This window comes from Typopeltis vanoorti, chromosome 15 (assembly GCF_054136105.1).
Source record: "Typopeltis vanoorti isolate ZY-2024b chromosome 15, IOZ_Tvanoo_1.0, whole genome shotgun sequence".
Classification (NCBI taxonomy): Eukaryota; Metazoa; Arthropoda; class Arachnida; order Uropygi; family Thelyphonidae; genus Typopeltis; species Typopeltis vanoorti.
This window is the reverse complement of record NC_143563.1, coordinates 81,098,837-81,117,521: the sequence shown is the minus strand read 5'-3', so window position 1 is coordinate 81,117,521 and position 18,685 is coordinate 81,098,837. Positions and strand designations below refer to the sequence as shown.

General features: G+C 37.5%; 1 protein-coding gene across 2 annotated transcripts in view; it reads left to right on the top strand.

Annotated features, from left to right (window-relative positions):
• LOC150098929 (glutamyl aminopeptidase-like) overlaps positions 1-18,685 on the top strand; it is a 354,155-nt gene that overhangs the window by 290,925 nt on the left and 44,545 nt on the right. For both annotated transcript variants that reach the window (XM_090405705.1, XM_090405704.1), the window contains exon 15: positions 5,035-5,202. In XM_090405705.1, the coding sequence (XP_090261831.1) occupies positions 5,035-5,202 (168 nt within the window). The remainder of the gene's footprint in view (positions 1-5,034; positions 5,203-18,685) is intronic.

Genomic DNA, 18,685 nt, shown 5'->3' with positions numbered 1-18,685 from the left:
ACTGAGGTAGATTGCTATTAGAAGTTTGAGATAAAATCTCAATAAATCACATCATAACCTTGGTTTGTTTCCTTCATGACTCTTCATAAAAAGTAAGCAGGTTTAATATAACTGATCTCCCCTTAATGAAATCATGCTTTATCATGCTTAACAACTGTGGCTTGTCAAGAATATCTTGGATACAGTTACTAATTAATTTTTCTATTACTATGTCAATAACACTAAGACAACTGCTGGTCTATAATTCTACACTTTGCGATGATCCATCCTTATCAATTGGAATAATTATTTACTAATAGTCTTACCAGTATAATTCCTGAGCTTAAATTCTCTGTCAACTAAAACACCCAAATCTTTGTATACACATTTAGTATACAAACGCTTTGACTGAAAATTTTAATTTAAAATTTTCAATCAAAAAGAACTATTCCAAATCTTAGCAGCCTGTTGAAGATGATCAAAAGTGGATTTACTAACACCGAACTATATCTTTTTACTACCTAGTGGAGAGAGAAAGAGACCTTCAACCTTATCAATTGCCATGTGACTTAAGATATCAAATATTTCTTTCTCATGAATTGCCATTTGGTAAATCTTATCCATTTTGATATTTATCTACTTATATAAAAAACCAAGAACTTTTTATGACATAGAAAATTTATTTAAGCAAACTGTTCAAAATAATCACAATCAAACAAGTATATCATTATCATCATCAAATTCCTGATATGTACCCTGAAGGAGTGTATAGGATATGATAGCACTGCATGAAAAACCCCATTACCAACTTCCTATCTACAATTTTCCTCAAATCAATCTGTTACCTGTCAAGACTTCAAAATTATAAGATCTAATATTTCTATTTTCTAAGGCACTTTTTACTCTATCAATCCACCTATATCTTGGTCTTTTTCCTGCCAACCTGGCAAAGAACACTTGTTTTGCTAATCGTTCCTCTCCCATTCTGTTTAAGTGACCACATCACCTGAGATTAGCTCTGCTAATGCATTCCTGGATGCTAATCTGATCTTAACCCTTCAATGGCACAAGTGCCTCAATCATTCCCCCCTCCCCCTTTCAGTCTGAATGCTCTGTCTATCCTCATAATAATAATTAGGACTGCAAAAGTCCTAATATCTTTTTTGTTATCTGTATCTGCACCCTCTCCAAGGTTACTTCAAATCCCATTGACCAGATCTGACCATCTGTGGATCCCAAATTTCAAAACCTTACATTTAGCTGCATTAAACTGAAATCTCCCATTCATTTGCTCACTTATCCAACTTATTCAAATCTCCTCAAAAAGCCAAAACATGAACACTATTACTAATAATCATCCCAAACTTCATATCATTTGCAAACAACTGAATATCTCCCTGTAGTTCTGTGACAATATGAATGATATTGAACAGTAATGGTCCCAGTATTGAACCCTGTGGAACTCTGCCTTGTAACCCTCTACTCCTTGATACTGCATCCCCATATAAACTCTCTGACATCTGTCAGAAAGCCAGTCATGAATCCAATTCATTAGCCTGATATCCAAACTCATATGTTGCAACTTATAAATCAACTTGTCATGTGGCATCCTGTCATATTCTTTTGCAAAAAAAAAAAAAAAAAATACAGTTTATGCTTTACCCTCATCCACTGCTTTTGTGACTCCATTGTGAAAGGTAACCAGATTACTAAAACAAGAATGTCCTTGCTAACAGATCCATGTTAGCCTGCAAGGATAATATTGTCCTCATCTTACCAATTATGTATACAAATTCTTACCAATTTTCCAAAGTTTCCAAAATCTTAACAGAAGAAATACAAACAGGCCTATATTTTGATATTGCCATTCTATCACAACCTTTATGCAGTGGCAATATTTTACCCTCTCTTTCCAGGAATTTTTCCCATTGCAAGACTTTCAGTAAACAGCAGGTCATTTCCACAGCACATTTCCTTAAAACACTTGGTGAAATTCCATCTAGCCCCCTCCCCCTTTGTTGAACCAGGATGGAACACTAATAAAGTGATCATTAAATAGCTCAACTATGACATATGCATTAGTCACCTGAGTCTCATGTTCATCTGGTAAGGTCATCTGTCCACAACGATTTTTCCTCCTACTCCTTGGGATTCCCCTTGACTTGCAGCATTAGTTTCCTTTCGTATTCTGCCTTTTTCTCTCCTTACAATACTCATATTCCTAGTCTGAGTCTTATATTCGACATGCAACTGTTCTGCACCTCTCCTTTTATTTGTTTTCCATAATCTATTTTCATGTGTAATTCCTCTTTAATTTTTCTTGTCATCCATTTGACTCCAAATCATTTTATTTTCTTCACTTGAGGTATAGAATCTGCCATTGCTGTCAACAGTTTTTCTTAAGTATCGCCATGTACTGATACCATCTCTTCCTTCAGATTCTTTCATCCATTGTACTGCTGCAATCTCTATGATAGTTGCCTGCCTTATAATTCCACATAAATTCCTTCTGCCTTGATATTTCTACATGCCTGTTTACCCTCTGTTAGGACTACATGGTCACTCTCACTATCATAGCAAGTGTGACATTTCAGTCACAATCAGATCCTCTTATGCAATAATCAAATTTAAAACTCTCAATCCTCATGTTCCCTTCCACCACATGCTGCCCAAGACAGTCGTCTCTCAAGAAATCAAAAAATCAGTTCCCTTAGTAGAGTATGCTCCCTTCTTTGTCCAGTTTATATTGCTGGAGTTGAAGTCTCCCATAATGATGACTCGCTTTGTACATGCCAAACTAATTTGCCATTTTGTGCTCAAACAAAAAAAAACTTACACAATTGACCCTTGAACAACGTGGGGGTTAGGGACACGACCATCCCCTTTCCCACGCAGTCGAAAATCCGTGTATAACTTTTGATTCCCCAAAAACTTAACTAATAATAGCCTGCTGTTGACCAGAAGCATTACTGATAATATTAACAGTCGATTAACACACATTTTATATGTTATATATATTATATACTGTATTCTTACAATAAAGTAAGCTAGAGAAAAGAAAATGTTATTAAGAAAATTATAAGGAAGAGAAAGTACATTTACAGTACTGTATTGTATTTATTGATAATGTAAGTTTATGTCATCTGTTTACAAGATGAATTGTCTGTCTGTCAGTACCTACATCAGTATTTTCTTATATGATATAAAACACAGTTTTTTATCATTTCCATATTCACAATCGCATACTCCATACTCACATTCTCATGCTCACTTTTCTGGCTATCATTCTTTGTCTTGTATCCATCACTGCCTTTCATCTGGTATTCTTCATGGTGCCTGACTTTCATTCAAATCACTGCAATTCATTAACATATCACACTTTTTACAGTTTCTCACTTTCTCACTTCTCTTGTTTAATCTCTGAAAGGTTCTGAAATTTAGTAGGCAACAATTGGATGCAAATTATACATGTGGTGGAGAAATTTTGGAGAAAGTTAAGGACATAAGAGACCTTGGAGTGGTGATGGACGAAGATCTATAATTCAGAGGTCACATTGCACAAGTTGCGAAGACATCACATCAGATTATAGCAGTGATACAGAGGACCTTAACTTGTAGAAATTAAGAGGTTCTGGTTCCCTTGTATAAGACCTTGATCAGGGGCACGTATGATTTATTGCGCATAGATTTTTGGTCCTCTGGACTTCATGGTGATGAGGATATATTGTAAAGGGTTCAGAGAACACTGACTAAGGTTATATCTGGTCTTTGAGATGTGGGATATTAGGACAGATTGATGGAATGCGGTTTGCAAAGCCTCATGAATAAGAGGAAGAGGGGATTGTGATTGAGACATTCAAGTTGGTAAAGGGTTGTTACCATGTTAATAAAATTTTTTATAGAATGAGAGAAGGGGTTGAACGAAGGGACATACCTTAGTAATAATTTCTTGTAAGTTAAAATTAATTGATAAATGTGGTCTTAAGAGATGAGTGACTAAATTACTCTTGTTTTTTTTTATCCTTCTGATCAGGTTTAGATACATTTTACAAGTTCATATGATTTTTATGTTTGTTACAAATAAATAGAGAGATCTAATAGTAGAGTTTAATTTTTGTTGCATTTGTATGTGTTCATGATATCACAGGACTTCACTCCTTAACATGACATTTAAAAATATTTGATAATAGTTATAATCAGGTGTGTGTGCTGGTAACTTTTTAACAACTGGCTTGGAAATAAAAAACAACAACAAAAATGCAGCCTATTCCCCCTTTTGTGAGAATTGCAACTTCCCCAGAAGTCTAACCAAATTCCATTATTAGTAAATATCTGCTTACCTTTGCCTGGGTTACTCCTTCTTAGAGTAATAACCTTATTAGGTTCATGATAATTCTAGAAATGTAAAATCTTGGATAGATGCCAAGCATAGGAATGTCATTATCTTATGGAGAAGTGACCTAGGTAAAACTGAAACAGATGTTTGTTGTAAAATAGTATACTTGTAATGCTAGCAAAGATTTACCCCACACATGGCAAAGATGTGCTATGGGCAGGATGCATATTAAAAAAAAATAATAATAATAACATAATCCTTACACAGGCTGCCATGTAGGGAAGGGATAGGAGGAAAGGAATGTCACCATATACAAGCTTATTGCCCAAATGCTGTCAGAAGTTGTGCATTGAAGTGCATGTTGCTCTACAGTTTATAGCCATTATTGGTTTAACAACTGGCTTGCAAAATTCTTCAAAGTTTAACAGTTGTCTTATGTGAGCCTACTCCAGCATCACACTGGTTATAATAATTTAGTGGAATTAGAACATTTTTCAGGAAAAAAAAAAAAAAAGATGTGCATAATAAGTTACATTCAAAAAAGTGATTATTCATTTTATAATTTATTAATTAGTGGCTTCTGTAATTGTTGCACTTTAAATCCTCTGTTAATACTGGGGGAGAAAATGGCTGCTCTTACATGAGCTTTTCCAAAACTACAGTTTCTATAAATGTTTTTATGTACAAAGTATATTTTTTAACGTTTTTCTTCCTCACAGAGTTGCTCCTAATTTACGAAGCATTGTCTATGATGCAGGAGTGAGATATGGTGGTTTTCGTGAATGGAATTTCTGCTGGAAAAAATATCAAGAGTCTCAAGTGCCATCAGAAAAAAGACTTCTTTTAGCTGCTCTGGGTACTACAAAAGACATATGGCGTCTTTCTCAGTAAGAATCTCATAATTAAATACACTGTAATAAATTTACTGATCTTCAGTGATTACAGCAAAACACAGTTCCTCTAATTGCTCCACAAAAAACTTTTGTGAAGAAAAGTTTTTTCACAGCAACTTTTTGAATCATTTTTACTTTTAGCATTGCAATTTTTATAATCAGCTATTTCCATCTAAAAAAAAAAAAAGAAAAAAAAGTACAGTTTAACAAAATTTTAATAGAATTTAGTAGAGATATTCAGTTTTAGAACAGTATGCTTTAGACTGAATTAAAATTCCATAATTAGAAGAAACGTTAAAAGCAATGAAAGTCACTACTTTGAACATTCTGATTGCAGAAGAGTTAAATAGAAATTAAGAGTGCAGTTTCATCATCATTGATAACAGAGAGAATAAAATCTGTTATTCATGGATATCATTTATAAGAAATTAAAAAAAAAAAAATTCTCTGCATGCAAATTGAACAACAATCAATAAAACAAAAATAAGCAGGTTAATTCAGGTTAAAATATCATGATTAATCATTCTAAATGAAATTTCATGGATGGGGGTGCTTTTTTTTTTTTTTTTTTGTTAGATAACTGAAAATTGATTAATGTGAAAAATGAAAAGCAGACTGTATTTAAAGTATCTAAAGTATCTTAAAAAACAGAATACATGTATACAGAATGAATGAATGACATGAATCAAAAAGTTTTAAAAATTAAAATGAAAACAAAAAACGTTCGTTGTTTGAGTGACTGAGATTTGGGCACATTGTAGTGAGTGCAGATTACTACATTGTTTATGATTTGAACTCATTCTGTGTTCTACTGGTTAAATAATGCTGGATAGACTGTTTTTGAATTCTTCATGATATTTAAAATGGTGCGTTGGTTAAACAAAATTCAGTTAATTACTCTTCTACTGTATTTTCAGAAAGTAGTTATGAATATCAGTTAATTCAGATAAACATTTAAGTAAAATAACTAAAATAACTGAAGTGTAAGTTTTAATAAACGTTATGAAGAATGAATGAAATAATATCCTGCAGTTTTATTACAGTAGAATTATAAAATAAGCCCACTTCAGTTGCTCACACCAAGTTATTTGCATTTGCTGACAGTTTGGATATTGCCGTTTTGTATTATTATTATCCAGGCCTCCATGGAGTCAAAAGATATCGTGGGAGGTCATTTTTAGGAAACACAAAGTTTATCATACCACTCCTTGAACTCATTGACTGTTCCCGCTCCAACCACTCTCTCAGGCAGTGCATTCCAAGGTTCAACCTTGGAATGCACTGAACTCCACGCAAAGAAACTACTCCTCACCCTCTTGGCACAGCCTCCTTTCGTAACTTCCAGGAATGTGCCCCCCCCCCTTGTCATCGCTCCTTCCCGCCGTTCCACCAAGTGAAAGAACTCTCCAATGTCTACCCTGTAACTGCCTCTCAACAGTTTAAAAGTCTCGATCATATCACCTCGCCTTCTATCCACCAAACTCTGCAGTCCACATTTCCTCAGTCAATCCTCATAACTCATTGTACAGTCCTGAATTCATCTTTGTTATCTGCCTCCATACCCTTTCCACAGTCAATTTATCCCCTTCAAATCCTGGGGACCAAATCTGAGAACAAGTCTAAGTGTGGTCTGATCAGGGTCTTATACAACGGAATGATAACTCTTTTATCTCTACAGGTCAGTGTCCTTCTCAGTATTGCAGCAATCCTCTGAGCTACCCTCACTACCTTTTTTGCAATATACTCCCTGAATTTCAGCTTTCTATCAATCATCAACCCCAGATCTCTTCTCTCCCACTACCTCCTCCAGTACAGCTCCTCCAATCGAGTATGCATCCTCCCATCGATGGATCCCAAACCTCAAGACTACATTTTGCTGCATTGAACCGATACCCACATTCATTTGCCCATCTTTCTAGTTTATTCAAATCCTCTTGCAGGGCTGCCACATCTGCACTATTACTGATAACCCTTCCCAGCTTCACATCATTCACAAGCAACTGAATGTCCCCTTGCAATCCATTGAAAGTATCATTGATATAAAGGTTGAACAATACAGGTCCAAGTACCAAGCCCTCTGGAACCCCTTGTAACCTCTGCTTCCTTGATATTGCCCCACCATACACAACTCTCTGATACCTATCAGTCAGCCAATCCTGAATCCATTTGACTAACTTGACATTTAAACCCATGTGCTGCAACTTAAATATCAGCTTATCATGTGGCACCCTGTTAAATGCATTTGCAAAATCCAAAAAAATGGCAGTATATGCCTTTCCCTCATCAACTGCTCTTGTCACTTTATTATAAAAGGCCATCATATTACTAAAGCAAGAGCTCCCCTTAACAAATCCATGTTGATTCTCACAGATAACGTTACCCTCATCTGCCCAATGCTGTATATAGTCCCTCACTAATTTCTCCAAGACCTTAACAACTACTGATGACACACAAACAGGCCCATAATTAGACACTTCCAGTCTGCTATCGCCCTTATACATCGGCACTATCTTACCTTCCTTCCATTCCCTGGGTACCTTTCCCGCAGCCAGACTTTTATTGAAAAGCCAAGTCAATGGAGCTGTCAGTTCTTTATTACATTCTGTCAAAACCCATGGTGATATACCATTCAGTCCAACAGCTTTACTGGTATCCAGAGTACTCAGTATTCGGAACGCACTCTCCTCTTGCATCTCTAAACCCTGAACCTGCCCTATCCCTCTAGTATTAAAACCTCCTCCAGGATGAAATACTCCAATAAAGTGCTCATTGAACAACTCCACTATGTTCTCTGCATCAGTCACTCTATTCCCATTTTTATCCTGCAATGTCATTCTTCCACAATCGTTTCTCCACCTACTGGCCACATAGCTAAAAAATTCCCTATGATTTTCTTTGGATCTTAGTGCCAGTCTCTTCTCATATTCCAGTTTTGCCTTCCTCACCATTCTAGTCACTCTCCTGGCCTGCATCTTATATTCTTCGTGTATCTGTCCTCCATCTCTCTCCTTATATCTCTTCCATAAATCTTTTTCAACTGCAGTTCCTGTTTGATATTGTTTGTCATCCATTTTACACCAAATTGTGTCCACTTCTTCACCCATGGAATTCAGAATATTTGTTAGCAGCAATAGTAAGCTGCTAACAAATATTCTTTCACAATTTCCCAAGCACTAATGATATCCTGACCTTCCAATTCTGTCTTCCATGGAACTGCCCCTAGTTGATACCTAAGACTATTATAATCACCCGCCTTATAATTCCACATACGTTCCCTTTTCTTTGATACACCTGCATGTCTGTTCATCTTCCAAGTCAAAACCACATGGTCATTCTCTCCAACCGGTGGGAAGATGTCATCTCACTTATTATCAGCTCTTCTGATGCTATGACCAAATCCAAAAATCTTGAAACTCTTGTTCTATTACATGCTGCCAAAGACATTTGTCCCTCAAGAATTCCAGAAATTCTATCCCCTTCTTACTACTTGCATTTTCCTCTTCCCAGCTTATACTTCTGTATTTAAAATCTCCCATAACAATCATTCTTCTTGCACTTGCCAAGCTCAATTGCCTAAACATCTCCTGGTCCCCACCCTCTGTGCTCCCTGCTCCCTGGTTTATAGCAACACCCCACTAAATATCCTGTCTTGGCCACTTCTACCTCACACCATATGCTTTCAAAACCATTTGTGTCACTGCCTTCCAAAGCCTCCACTCTTAGAGGACATAAGTCATCACTTATCATAAGCAGTACTCCACCACCACGTTTTCCTTTCCTATCCTGCTGAAAAATGCTTTACCCTGCCACTTCAATTCCGGTTATTATATCATCCTCAGTCAACCATGTCTCAGAGATCCCAATAATCTTTGGCTAGGTTGATGCTATCAGTGCTACCAATTCATCTCCTTTATTTCGGATACTCCTGGCATTAGTATAGAGCATAAAAATGCCACTGCTTCTATACCTATCATTGTCCCCTCGCGACCCCCCCTTAGCTCAATTTTACCTGATGTCATCCCCTTCCTCCAAGCACCCATTCCCACAAGAGGCCACCCCTGCTACCATCCACCCTGGGAATTCTAGTTTCCCTGCATTGACACTGACTCGTTCAGAAAACAGCAATCTTTCCATATGCCTTCGTCCTTCCTCATTCAAATGCAAGCAGTCTCTAGCATACAGTTCCTTTCTGTCCTTAAACGCCCTCCAAGCATCCACATATTCCAATCCTTTCCTGACACATTCTGGCTTCTGGCTATTATGCGATGTATGCGACTTTATAACTATTCCAATACCTTGGAATAGTTATTATAAAGTAAAAAATAATGTAAAAAGAAACTTCTGTTACAACCAGAACAGAAGAATAGATTACCATTCCTAGGTTTTTTAATAACCAAGTAAAAAGATGGTAACATGTCATTACAACTTCATAGGAATACCTGGTGATATTCACATGCCATCTCATATCATCCAAACCTAAATCTAGGCATGAAAATGTTGAAACATAGTGAATTGGCAGTATTTCAAGATGAACATGAAAAGTATTCTATGGTCAGTGCCTTAAACACCAATCTTCTTGTCATGCTCAAGTGGGGTGAAGATAATCTGGTAAATTTTAATGCTACTAAAACATAATCCTCTTATTTCCTGGAAGAAAAAATGTTCCTCACTCTTATCGCTTTTGATAACATTCCGTTTGCCAACCAAAATCAGCTTTCTCTTCATGGCTTGACTTTCATATTTAGCTTAGCTTATCCTGGCATAAATACATCAAGTCCATAGCTTCTTCAGCTTCCAAAGAAAGTTTGGTACTCCCCCCCCCCCAATCCAAACAATGCTTCTCTTTGCTTCACTCCTAACCTTTTATAAATCACTAATTCATTCAGAATCCTTGGAATATCATTCTCACATTTGGGATAACAAGACAAAAAGGTTCTTTAATAGATGATCCCCCCCCCTGCTCTTTCTGACTCTCTCCAGTCGCTTTCCTATAAAAGTGCTGTCTTTTCTACAAGTATTTCCATGGATGCTTCTCCACTGAATTGACTGCCACAAACATGACCAGTTGCTAGTCCTTACACAGTTCTGTTTCAAACTCACCCAACCAACTTCTCATCCTTTGCTTCATTTCACATATCTCTGTCCTTTGGAACAGTCTTACAGCATACGGTTTTCCCAGTGAAATCAATTCCCCACCCAAACTCTTCAAGAAATGCATTTTACAGATTTCTTCTCTCTAATCACTTGTCTACACAGCACTCTTGTGTTATAGCACTTGATACCTTTTGTGAGGGAGTTTCTTCTTCTTTGGCACTACAGCCCCATGTAGGGCCTTGGCCTCCCATTTCTGGGTTTCATAACTCATTACGAGGTGGGGTCGTTATTCTCATGCTCAACCATATGTAATTGTCTGTGAGGCGTTGTGTTCTTAAGACCAGTTTGCCTGCTTTGCAAGAGGAGAAACCCCCAGATAAACTGGGGAGAAAAATCCTGCAGTCCACACCCAAGCCCAAGACTAACTTGGCCATGTCTGAGAAAGATCCTTAGCTCCTCATGTCAGTGATGAGAATCAAATGCAGGATACTCCTTTCCCAGGTCCTATGATTGCAGAGCACATAACCACTCGGCTAACTGCACAGACTGTGAGGGAGTTTATATTTAAAAAATAAAAAAATGTTGGATTTCCTATTTTTATGTGACTACCACTCACAAAAGATTGTAAACCTATAGTACATTAGTACTGTGAGTGGGCTAAGGATTTTTTATTTATATATTTATTACTATTATTATTGTTATTTTGCTATTTTCATTAATTTTATATTTTTTGGCATTTTTTTACTTTTATTTATTTTTTCTAGTCTGGAAACCCCGCACTTAGAGACTAAATGGATTTTTTCAAGCCACTTCACAGGCTTCCAATAAGTGAGGCATTGGACTCACATTCAGCAATGAAATTCATCTACCACCTAAAGACAATACAAACATCCATGCCCATAGTGGGACTCTAATCCTCAACCTTGGATAGCAGATAACCACTTGGCCAAAAAACCAGCTTGAGTAGTTACATGTGCAAGGGGATACCTAAAAACAACCAGAATCTGAGCTTTGCACGCTCTTGCATTTTCTAGTTATGAATGATGCTGTTTGGCATCATGAGTGTGTAGGTCTGGCTTGCAGCGTCATCTTGTGTGAACTGTTTTGTTGTTCTGGCTGCTTTTTGTTAGTGCTTACAAGCAAGTTTGGCGATTTTGTGATGGCTGACCACAAGGAACAGACTGTGTGCACGAAATTTATTTTCTTTTGGGTAAAACTGCAGCTGAAACTATTGTTATGCTTCGGCAAGTCTTTAAGGACAACACTTTAGGCAAAACACAGGTTCATGAGTGGTTTTCCTATTTCAAAAATGGGGATATGTCAGTTGAAGACCAATCACAATCTAGCTGACCTTCAACAAGCAGAAATTATGAAAACATCAAAAAGATTTGCCAGGCAATCAATGAAGATTGTCAAATGCCTATTCAGCAAGTTTCTGAAGAGATGAATTTGTCATGGAGTTCATGCCAGAGAATTTTAACAGAAGATTTGCAAATGAAGCATGTGTCTGCTAAATTTGTGCCTTGTTTGCTAAGAGGATCAAAAATCGTATGAATTTCCACAATTTGAAAGAGCAAGTTCTTAATGACCAGAACTTTCTTTTTAAAAGTTGTGACTAGGGATGAGTCTTGGTACTGTGGTTATGAACCAGAAACAAAACATGCCAATTCACCAAGACCCAAGAAGGCACGTCAAGTTCGATCAAACATCAAGACAATGTTGATTTGTTTTTTTTTTTGATGCAAATGGAAATGTACACAAAGAATTGGTTCCTCATGGACAGACAATGAACCTACATTTTTATCTCAATGTTTTGAGAAGACTGCGGGATAGTGCATGGAGAAAACAGCCAGAAATATGTAGTGGAGATTGCTGCACTACGACAATGACTCAGCCCACAAGACCCTGTCTGTCCAACAGTTCTTGATGAAAAGAACATGTCAGTCGTTCCCCGCCCTCTCCCTATGCACCTAATCTCTCTCTCTGTCTCCATGTGACTATGGATAAAGAAAACCATGAAAGGGCAGTGATTCGTTGATGTGGACAAAGTGAAAGAAAATTCACTGGAGGCCATAAACAATATTCCAGCTGAACAGTTCCAGAACTATTTCCAGCAGTGAAAATAATGTTGGAACAAGTGCACTGACTCACTTGCAGACTACTTTGAAGGAGACTAGAATATGGTATTATAAACTTTAAAATTTAAAAAAAAATAATAATTCAGTTGTTTTTGAGTACCCCCTCGTATAGTTATATCTTATTATATATGTATTGTATCTTCTAAGAAGATACTATACATATTCAATAAATTGTAAGAACAAGAAATACAGTTTAATCTACAAACCAGTTCAGAAACGCAAGTATTTCCTACGTTCACTGAAAAATGAGTACCCTTTAAAAAATATCTAGCTCCAGAACAGCATCACTAAGATTCAATGTTGGGCAACCATGGAGATTGTTAGTGATATGTACACTGTTCTGGCAAGATGTCCAGGGACAGGATCCAAGATTTCACATATCAAGACCTTACATTTACCAGGGGAGACCCTTCCCCTCACAGAGACCCAACTGAGTACAGAAACCACAGAAATATAGTTTTTTTTAGCAAAACTAAGAAATAGATAACACCAGCTTCACACATAAACATACTATTGTGTCTCATGTAACAAGAGAATGCCCAGTAAGAAAAATGCCACTCTTCTTTATTCAAAACGAGATTAGGATTAGCAAGATCTCCACGAAGAATAAAAACCTACATGTAGGTGATATTCTTGTAGAACATATGTCAACAACACTTAGAACTACTTTCCAAATCAAAAAATATGTTCATAACTTAAAGACTAACGAGCAACAGCTTTAAGGTGTGTGTGTGTATATACACACACAGCTTGGAAAGAAGTCAACAGATGCCATAGTGTGAGGAACAAACAGCCATGCACCCACTTTAATAAGATGTAAGACCACCTTTTAATGCGATGACTAAGGCAGTCCTAAATGTACTATAGCAATTACTGGGAATTTTGGACCATTCTTCCTATGGACATGTAATGAGGTGTTCTGGACTGCTGTGGGATAGATGTCCCATGACCTCACCACTCCAGTTCATCGCACAGATGTCCAATAGGGTTGAGATCAGGGCTCTTTGGTGACCAGTCACATTCATGTCCACAAACCACACAGTTACAGCAGCAGCCATGGGAGCATTATTTTGCTGAAAGTGACAATGGTAAGTTCTGTAGAAATGCCACAGAATAGGAAGCATTGCATTGTCCAAAATGTTCAGATACCTGCTGGAGTTCGGTGTTTGTGGCATCAAAAACAGAGATCTGAAGCCAAATCAAGAAAAACAGGATCACAGAGCCACCTCTGAATTTCATAGTTGGAGTTATGCACGCTGGTAAGAGACGTTCAGCAGGCATCCACAACACCCACACCTGTCCATCTGCTCAGTAGTTGGCGTGGTGTGGTTTGTTGCTTTATAACCCAGCTTTCCAAGCTCCTATGTCCCACTGTACACACTCTTTGCACCACTGAAGATGACACTGCATGTCTGTTTGGGCAATGTGGTTCTTGCATATTGTGGTTCTACCATGGAAACCCATGTTGTGAACCTTGGTTATAAATATTTTTGTGCAGATTCATGTTCCAGTTGATGCCCAGAACTCTGTGTTAAACGTATCGACCAACAAATGGCAGTTTTTACATATTATCCTCACCATTTTACTCACAGGTGTCACTATGGTGACGTTTGGTGAGTGTGGTGGGTCGTCCTCTGCAGTTAGCACTCACAGTCGGCTCACTGTACTTCCATCTCAGTATGGTGTCACTGATAGTTGACCTGGGATGACCCAATTTGTCAACAACATGTTGCAGGGCTGCCTATTCGGCAGCCCTGCAACATGTCATCCCTTCTCACAGCTATTTCACCCAGACACAGTTGCACTGACTCGGGAGCATCATATTCTTCCAGTTTATGCTGGCTACAAACACATGACTCATTACGTGGCATAATGCACCTTGCCCACAAGGGTATGCATTGACCTCTTTCCAAGCAGTGTGTGTGTGTATTTTTTATGTTGCTCTAACATGAAAGGTTATATGCATTGTACCTATAGTACAATTTGTACTGTTTACGACCTAAAGTTTTTTTTTCTATTTTTTTACCAATTTCACACACACACACACACACACACACACACATATATATATATTTTAAGCATTTTTTACATAGTCTGGGAACTCTGCTCTAGAAACCAAGCATGGAACTTTTTCAAGCCACTTCAGGCTTCTAGTGTCTCACACCTGGCGATAAAATTCATTTTCCACGTAAAGACAATCACAGGCATCAATACCCACAGCGGGATTCGAACCTGCAGCCTGTTGGTTGGACAGTGCTTATACTAACCACTCGGCCAATCAGTGGGGATGTTCCAAACATTTTTCCTTTTGATCATCTAAACTTTTTTTTTCTCTAAAAGCATGATTTTTCAAGTGCCTGCAAAGGCCCTTATCCTACTTTGAAGTGGTGATAAAGCTGCAAATTATATAAAGATATATGAAGGCTGGAGTTGTGGTTCAGGTATTGGAGAGGGTTGTGAGAGCTGTTGTCATGCTTGATTGGTTTGATTTATTTGGATTTACAGCTGAAGCAACTCAGAACTATGAGGCCCATATATTATGTTTGTTAATTGTGTGTGTGTGTGTTTTAATGGCTGGTTTGCCTGCTTTGCAAGATGACAAACCCTAATTTCCAGGAGGGTAAACCCTGCTACCTCTATATGAAACTGGCTAACTCACCTTCATTTGATAAGCCCTGTTACAAGTTCTTTGTGTGCTAGACGGCATTCAAACTGAGGTCTTTCCAATCAAAGGAGGCCTGCTTAACAAGTCTTGCAACAGCACAAGTTCCAAAGGAGTAGATGAAAGGTAAAATTGTTCTGCTTCACGGTGATAAAGCTGCAAATTATATGAAGATATATATGAAGGCTGGAGTTGTAGTTCAGGTATTGGAGAGGTTTGTGAGAGCTAGGATACAAAAGTGGGTTAATAGCAGCACTATTGTCTGTGCTGGTCGGCATGATTTGTTAATGGCAGGTCATGTTTTACCAACTTGCTTGTTTATTATAACACAAGGTGATGAATGTATTGGACAAGAGGGAAACGCATGTACAGCAGCACTATACTTAGATTGAGGAAAGGCTTTTGATAGATAGCCACACCATAAGTGGGTAACTGAACTGGACTAGATGGGATTGCATGATAGATTACTGAGTTGGATAGGCAACTGGCTCTCAAATAGGCATCAGAAAGTTGTGTATGGGAGAGTAGTATCCCGAAAGAGGAAAGTCGCTATTGGTGTGCCACAGAGATCTTTGTTTGAGACCATTGATATTTAATTTTATATTAATGATATTGTGATGGGTTTAACTGGTATTATACAACTGTTTGCAAGTGATGCAAAACTGGAGAGATTTATGAGGAATCAAGCAGATGTTGTGGCCTTGCAGAATGCCTTGTCAGGATGGATTTATTAAAGGCAAGACCGGAATAGATCATATGAGCGGTCATAGAACTGTCAGTTCAATGTCGCAAAGTGTAAGGTTCTAAAATTTGGTAGGCAACAATTGGATTCAAAGTAAACACTTGGTGGGTGAATTTTGGAGGAAGTTGATGAGACAAGATACCTTGTACAGTGGCGGACAAGGTTCTGAAGTTCATAGTCATATTGCACAAGTTCACAATTGTATCAGTTTATGATAATGATGCAAGAGGATATTAACATGCAGAAATAAAGAGGTTTTGGTTCTATTGTATAAGGCTTTGATCAAGTCTAATGTAAATTATTGTGTACAAATTTGGTTCCCTAATTTTCATGTTGATAATATATAGTTTTGAGGTGCTCCAGAGAAGACTGAATAAGTGGTCATTGCTGGAAGCTGTATAATGAAGAGTGGGAGCAGGAATGAGTGCAAGTTCTTTGCATGGAGAGTGGTTGGCGAGTGGATTGAATGTGCGACATTGTCGTGAATGCAGATGCAATGAATGAGTTTAAAGCATGGTTTAATGGGCTTTTTAGTGTAACAGCATGACTGCATGGAAGTCTGCTGTTAATAATTTTACTGTGAGTAATGAGGGAATTTCAAATGCTCCTACATAATGAGGAATCATATGAAGATCACCTTATATTATAGGAATATTTATACAGCAACATTAGTGGTATGTGAATTGTCAGCCATAACCTAGTTGCCATAGCAAAGTTAGTTGCAAGAAATATTATGAAAAAAAAAAGAAGATGGCTGTCCAAACATCCTTAGAAGTATTTAAAAGGAAAGTCCTAAATGAACCAGTGCCATTTAACTCTTCACTTCTCAAGAAATACCACTTTCAATAAGCAAAGTACAGGAATACCTCGATTATCGCGGTTATTGTTGCTACGAAAAATACCGCAATAATCGAATCCGTGATAATCGGGATAAATAATGCGTGTAAAATGGGTGATCGATGCCAAGGATTTTTCAAATCTATTAATTAAATTTTATATATCAAGTAAAAAAGAAATGTGTTAAACATGTTAAGTAAAAAATGAAGGTTCATTTAGAAAAACAAGATTATTCATTAATCTTTATTTATGTATAAGAAGTACATACAGTACATACAATTATTCTTTCTTGGATAAAAATTGGTGTAGAGTTGTCTGGTGGAATTTTTTCTTTCTTTTTTTCTTCGTATAAAACTCGGTAGCAACGGATGGAATTTTCAATTTCCTGGCGAACTTTCAGTGATCACTCGAAATTAGGATCGCCATTCAAGATTTTTTCTTTAAAATTTTCAGCAATTCTAAACATTTTGTCCATTTTTTGAGGGTAAATTCCTTCGGTGCCAAGTCAATTTATTCGTCATTATCATCGATTTGAGCATCGTAAGCACGTTCTCTCTCTCGAGGTTAATTAGGTCTTCATCATCCAGCTCCTTATCATGTGATTGAAGCAGGTCCTGAACATCACCTTTTTCAATTTCTTTTAGTCCTAGATCGAAGCCCTAGAGTTTGCAGTGTGGTCTAAAATATAGCGAACAGTTGATTCATTTAGACCGTACTCTCTTGTGATTTTGACTTTGGTTATGCCTGCTTCATACTTATCATATGCAACTTATCTTCTAAGCTGATCGCTCTACGTTTCTTCTTGATAGCTGTAGACTTGAAATCATCCTTGTTTCTTTTAGCATTCATTGTAGGGGTAAATGACAAGAGAAATAAATATCCACATGTACTTCAGGCAAGGGCGGATAGTTACTGGTAAGTGGTGAGAAGGCGCCGTCAGATAAAAACGAAGCGCTACAAGAGAGCAATACCTGGAGAGTGGCCCATTAATGTTACTGGCTGGATGAGTGAAGCAAAAATGCTTTTCTTTTTCTCCTTTATCTGTGTAAGTGATACAATGAATGAGGTATATATTGAGCTACCTGCTCGCCCTCTTGGGGCCTGAGGCTAGTTATGTTCGGTATGTAGTAGAATTGATTTTGGTCTTCTGTATTTGCAGTGTATTGCTTCACTGTAGTTGTTAGCTTGTTTGATCAGTGGATTTGAGTGCAGGTTTGCCTTGGAAAAGAATTTTTCAGCTAAGTCGTGGAGATGAGAGTGGATATAAGGGATATTTACTTCTCAGTGGATCTGGGAGTTTCTTATGTACCATGGGGCATCTAGGATCATTCTTAGGCACTTATTCTGGATTCTTTATAGTTTTTGTATGTTGATTTCTGAGTTATGACTCCATGCTGGAGAGGCGTAGGTGATAACTGGGCGCATTACAGTTTCGTAGAGTTAGCTTGTTTCTTAGATCTAATTTGCTTTTGCGGTTGATCAGGGGGTAGAGTTGTGCAATTACTCTGGTTGTCTTCACTCCTGTTAGTTTAATGTGATTACTAAATAGGAGTTTGCTATCCAGTTTCACACCAAGATACGTAACTTCTGTTACCCATGGGATCTTGAGTCCATGGAGCTGGATGTCATCCTTGCTGGTGACTTTTCTTCTGGAGAATAGTACAGCAGAGCTTTACTATGGAGAGTGGTGACTCGAACTGGTTGCATATGTAGTAGGCTACATCTCGCGGCTGTGATAATTCGAATTTGGAGTGCAATAATTGGAATTTTGGTATCAAATTATAAACTGCGATAATCAAGGTATTCCTGTACTAGCATTCGTGATAAAAGTTCATTGTGATTGTATTCTATTGCAAATACACAATATTTATGCTGCTTAATGTAGAGTTTTTGCATGTATTCATGTTGGAGGTTTAATGGATTATTAACAGCACTAAGAAAGGATTGAAGACTATTTTAATCCTTCCATTATATTTCACCTGTCACTGAGACATCTTCAGAGAG